This window comes from Perognathus longimembris, chromosome 11 (assembly GCF_023159225.1).
Source record: "Perognathus longimembris pacificus isolate PPM17 chromosome 11, ASM2315922v1, whole genome shotgun sequence".
Taxonomy (NCBI): domain Eukaryota; kingdom Metazoa; phylum Chordata; class Mammalia; order Rodentia; family Heteromyidae; genus Perognathus; species Perognathus longimembris.
In genome coordinates, this window is record NC_063171.1 from 19,147,945 (window position 1) to 19,153,720 (window position 5,776).

The 5,776-nt window shown below is 39.9% G+C and overlaps 1 protein-coding gene across 1 annotated transcript; it reads left to right on the top strand.

Annotated features, from left to right (window-relative positions):
- Positions 1–371: 371 nt before the first annotated feature.
- Positions 372–1,463, top strand: Apobec4 (apolipoprotein B mRNA editing enzyme catalytic polypeptide like 4). The gene has a single exon (XM_048357952.1). The coding sequence runs from the start codon at positions 372–374 to the stop codon at positions 1,461–1,463; it is 1,092 nt and encodes a 363-aa protein (XP_048213909.1).
- Positions 1,464–5,776: the final 4,313 nt, after the last annotated feature.

The following is a 5,776-nucleotide window of genomic DNA, read 5'->3' on the forward strand; positions in this document are numbered from 1 at the left end:
TTTTAAATTCTTTACCCTTTGTCTTGTTTATAAGTTTATCTGATTTGGGGAGGGGAAAGGGAAGCACAGAAACGGTGGGACAAAGGGTGAACCAATTCAGCAGTGATACTGACTAGACACTATGGTGGCAATGAGCTGTACGACTTAACGGGGGAGAGGTTTTCCCCTCTTGGGAGAAAATGAGGGAAAGTAACATTGTTCAAAAAGAAATGTACTCAATACCTGACTCATGTAACTGTAACCCCTCTTTACATCACCTCTACAATAAAATTTAAATTTAAAAATACAATATAATAAAAAAAAAGGCCTGTCTTAACACATCTTTGCATTGTCTTGTTCAGGTTTGCAGCTAGACACCACAAAAACCAGCAATGAAGCCCTTATATGAGGAATACCAAGCACACGGTGGGACCATAATCAAACCTTATTACTGGCTTAGCTTCTCCCTGGATTGTACTAACTGTCCTTACCATATTCGAACCGGGGAAGAAGCAAGAGTTTCGTACACAGAATTCCATCAGATTTTTGGATTCCCTCATGGGCCCGTGTATCCTCAACCAAAGCATCTGACATTTTATGAACTCAAAAATTCTTCTGGAAACCTGGTGCAAAAGGGCCATGCCACCAACTGCACTGGGAGTCCTACCCACCCAGAATCAATGCTATTTGAAATACATGGTTATCTTGACTCGGTTATATCCAGTAACAGCAACATTAAACATATCATTCTGTATTCCAACCACACTCCTTGTAATGAAGCTAACGACTGCTGCATCAGCAAAATGTACCACTTCCTACTGCTGTATTCAAACCTCACTCTTAGTGTTTATTTTTCTCAGTTCTATCACACTGGGAATGAATTTCCTACTGCACCGTGGAACCGTGAAGCTCTCCGAAGCCTGGCCAGCTTATGGCCCCGGGTCACTTTGAGTCCAATAAGTGGTGGGATTTGGTATTCTCTTCTCAACAACTTTGTTAATGGTATTTCTGGATCCGCTGCTTTCCAGCCCATTTTAGCTGGGAGAGCAATGGCCGATAGATACAATGCCTATGAAATCAACTGCATAACAGGAGTGAAACCTTACTTCATGGATGTTATTCCCCGCGCAAGTGAGGGTCAGAACGTAATATTTCAGGCAACTTTACAGAATTCCTCCTTCAACAATGTCTTCCACAGGACAAGTACACAACCATCACCCATCTTGATTCCAGACCTCAAGATTCCTATCATTTTTGTGCTGGTACCTTACAGAGATCTACCACCAGGGCATGTGAGTGAACACCCACATAAACCCAGGAATGTGGTGAGACACTTAAATATGCCTCAAGCATCATTCTATGAAGCCAAGGAGCTCAGCAAGCTTCCCATGGGAAGGCCAGTGGAGATGGAGGAAATGACAGAAAGCTCCGCAAGCAGCGAAGAGACAGACGAAAACAAGGATGAAAAGAAATGGAATAAATGAAATATATCTTATACATGTATAGAAACTATTTCTGGAGAACTCATTAGACAGGCAATAAAAAATCTGCAATTTTTTCTCTGAGATGGAGATAAATTGATAGAACAAAAGCAAAACCTGAGGGGCTGGGGATATGGCCTAGTGGCAAGAGAGCTCACCTCGTATACATGAAGCCCTGGGTTCGATTCTCCAACACCACATATCTAGAAAACAGCCAGAAGAGGCGCTGTGTCTCAAGTGGCAGATTGCTAGCCTTGAGCAAAAAGAAGCCAGGGACAGTGCTCAGGCCCTGAGTCCAAGCCCCAGGACTGGCCAAAAAAAAAAAGCAAAACCTGAATTATTCTATCAAACATTATAAAGCTACACTATAACATAATCCACACTGTTGCCATAAGCAACTTGATCTCTTTTACTTTGAAAGTGATAGTAACAAAATAGAACTATCAATATCTTCTAATATTTGAGGGCACACAAGGACATCATTAGTCTACCCCCACTAAAAAGCCCATGGACTGACTAGCTTCCCACATTGGTTTTGGTATAAAATTTAACATATCAATTGGAAAACACCTGATATCACGAACATTAAGTGCATAAAAGTGTAATTCGAAATACTTTGGTATGGGAGAAAAGGCTCTTCTGCTAATTAATACAAGCATTAGTTCTGAAACCTAACCACCTGCTCAGTTATTTTCAACTCAGCATTTTTCCCTCTTGAGAGGATAATAGGGGTAGGATGATAACAGAGTCTCCAGAAACTTCTTCCATCATACACCATAGAAAATCCAAGCCTCTTCTACTGCTTTCCAAAGCTGCTCCTTGCCATGTCCCATCAGCAAGACTGTAAGTCCCTTTAGGACAAGCACTCTCTGTCTCCTCTATCATTACCCTTAGAACCTAGTAAGCCACCCAGGCAATATGTGGGTAGCAAGGCTGAATCTACATCTCAATAAATTCACCAGCTACTCTTTCCCAATACTTCTCCTTCACTTCAGCCATAAGTCTTACCATTCTCTTTGCTGGCACCCATTTTGCCCCCTCTAAAACAACTCCTCAGAAGTATGTATAACTTTCCCTTTTTCTGAACTCCTTTCTCGCCAGTATGCATTTGTAATTTCTTTCAAAATCCTGTTCAAAATGAAGTACTCTTTGACTAACCCTCTAAACCACTTAAAATCACTTTTCTTATGCTTAATTCACTTCCCTCTTGGAAATGGAGCAGTGCATATTCAAAAAAGAGAACATGTACATCTATCTGCAACTTGTTAAATTTTCACATATATTCAAATACATACATACAAATGTATAAATGTTATCCTAATAAGATATATTAAAATATAATGCCCCATGAAAAATGAGAAAGAAGAAAAAGGGTAAATTGGTTTCAGGAATAGAAATTAATAATATAATTAAGCAAATACAAATTTAAAATCTGTTAGTCTACAAATTTTATAGAATTATGAAATATAATTTTATCATGAGTATATAGTATTTATTATTAAAAGTTCTCTTTTGGAACTGGGAACAGTTTTGCATATCTGTAATCCCAGTAGTTAGAAGAAGAGGTAGATGACTGAGTTCAAGGTCAGCCCAGGCTATATATTGAGACCCCTGACTTATAAGAAACAAAAATTTGTGGGGGGGGTGGGAGTACTGCTGCAGTTTAACTCAATATCATATCTACAATTTGGGATTTTAAAAATAGAACCTAACATGACCAATGATCACTTAAAAAATAGATCCAAAGGCTAAGGGTATAACTTGGTGGTAAAATGCATATTCAACATGCACAAGACCCTGGATTCACACCCAGAACAACACCAAAAAAAAAAATCCTACCACCAATTCGTTAATGTGTTGCCATGAAATCTCCCCCCAAAATAATCAAGTAGACTATAATGTCATAATGTCAACCAGGCCACAAAGGATCTTTCTCCTTTCTGAGAACTATGGTGAACTTTTAAATGTGAACCTGTATGACAATGGTATATAACAAAGGGAACCATGTTTCCAGGACTATAGAAAAGTGCCTGTGGCAACTGCATTTTTGTACTGGTTGGACTAGATTGGGATAATGTTATTGACAGGTCAAAAATCTAACCCAACAGTCACACCTTACACAAGACAGCATAGAGATATATGCCCCTAGCCAGACGTGAACTTCATATGAAGACCTTGTCTTCCCAGTGCCAGAGGCTCATGCCTATAATCCTAGCTACTTAGGAGGCTAAGGTCTGAGGATCATAGTTCAAAACAGGAAAGTCCCTGAGACTCTTATCTCCCATTCACCACCAAAATATCAGAAGTGGAGCCATGGCTCAAGTGGTAGAGCACCACGTTGAGTATAAAAGCTAAAGAACAGCAACTAAGGCCCTGAGTTTAAGCCCTAGTACTGGTGCACACATGTGTGCACGCATGTGTGTGTGTACACACAGTCTGAGGAATGGGCCTGTTCTCTGTGAAATCAGAGAAATAAAGAAATGAACTAGTTCATCTTAAACTATAAGAAGGCCCACTGCAAAGCAACATCTCCATGGAATGAGATCTCACAGCTAAGTGGTCAGGTCTTCTGTTATACTGCATAACGGTTTCTTGGGCATGTCAGGCTGGCGCAAGGACTAAGAGAGAGAAGGAGTTGGGATCTCTTCCCTTCAATAACATGGGAATGGTGAGGCTAGGAATGTGGCTTAGTGGTAGAGTGCTTGCCTAGCATGCATGAAGCCCTAGATTCAATTCCTCAGTACCACAAGAACAGAAAAAGCCAGAAGTGGCCCTGTGGCTCAAGTGGTAGAGTGCTAGCATTGAGCAAAAGAAGCTCAGGGACAGTGCCCAAGCCCTGAATGAGTTCAAGCCCCAGGACTGGGAAAAAAAACAAGAATTTTTTTTTAATGTAGGAATGGGGCTGGGAATTTGGCCTAGTGGCAAGAGTGCTTGCCTTGTGTACATGAAGCCCTAGGTTCAATTCCTCAGCACCACATATATAGAAATGGCCAGAAGTGGTGCTGTGGCTCAAGTGATAGAGTGCTAGTGGCCTTGAGCAAAAAGAAGCCAGGGACAGTGCCCAGGCCCTGAGTTTAAACCCCATGACTGGCAAAAAAAAAAGTGGGAATGGTGATACTGAGAATGATCAGAATTATCCTTGCCACACAGAGATATTTGGCAACTCAAAAAGAAAAGAATAAGGGCCAATAAATTAAAGCAGCTGATGATATAGAGGCTAGTGAAGAAGACATGGGCCTTCATCCTAAGAAAACAGCAAAAACAAAGGGATGGAAGCCTTACTTGGTTGATTCTGTGTGGTCTAGGTTTGTTGTTCAGTTTTGTGAGCTCAACTATCAGCTTAATCAGTAATAGGACAATAGAGAGGCAACTTTGATTTACAAAGCTCTCAAGATTAACAAGCAAAGGCACAAAGTTAATGGAATGATTGATTTCCAGTGAGATACCTGACTATATAAGCAAAATATCCAAGAAATCCAACCAATATAGTCGCTCCATGTAGATAAATGGCCTGACAAGCCAGCTTATAATGAGAAGGTTACTTTGCAATTAGAGGAGTTCACTGCATGATTCAAATGTTCAGAACTATCAGACTCTACATATGTAGTAGAGACAGACATCCTCCCCTTAAAACGAAATAGTGGGATATGTACAAGAGGACCAGTGTTTGGGTGGGTCTGGGCTGTAAGAGACAACACAAGCTCTGTGTCTAATATCCATTTTATGTAATATGTTTCATCTAGTTACAACTAATCTTTCTGATCTGACCTGAGAGCAAATCCTATGTCTTTAAACTGCTGTTATATTATCTTTTGATTCACCATGTATGTAATCCAAAGAGTTCAATTCACAATGCAATCTTATTCAGCTCATTTCCAAGGGTTTTTAAGAAAGCTATATGGGTAGCCTATTCTAAATTTAAAATGCTGTTAAATGTTTAATGAGAGCTATAAGTCAAATATTTTAAGCACACACACACATATATAAACTCATTAATCCAACAATTCTATAAGGCACATGTTATTAGAAAGATATTCTAATACAAGCAGGGAAATGGTGGCACTTAAGTCTTAAAGAACTACCCAAGAAGTAAAGGCTGAGCTGATTGCTAAACCTAGGAAAGCTAATGCCAGAACCCATGATATAAATTATATGCCTCTCTAAGTAGTAACAGTGCAGATTCACCACAAAGCCTGAAAAAGTCAACATCCCTTTTATTACCTGTCCTGAGTACTTTTTGAAATTCATACTACCAATGGGCAACCTCTAGACTCACAGCTAAGTGAACTAAGTGAGCTGGTGGAAATTAGGAGTCT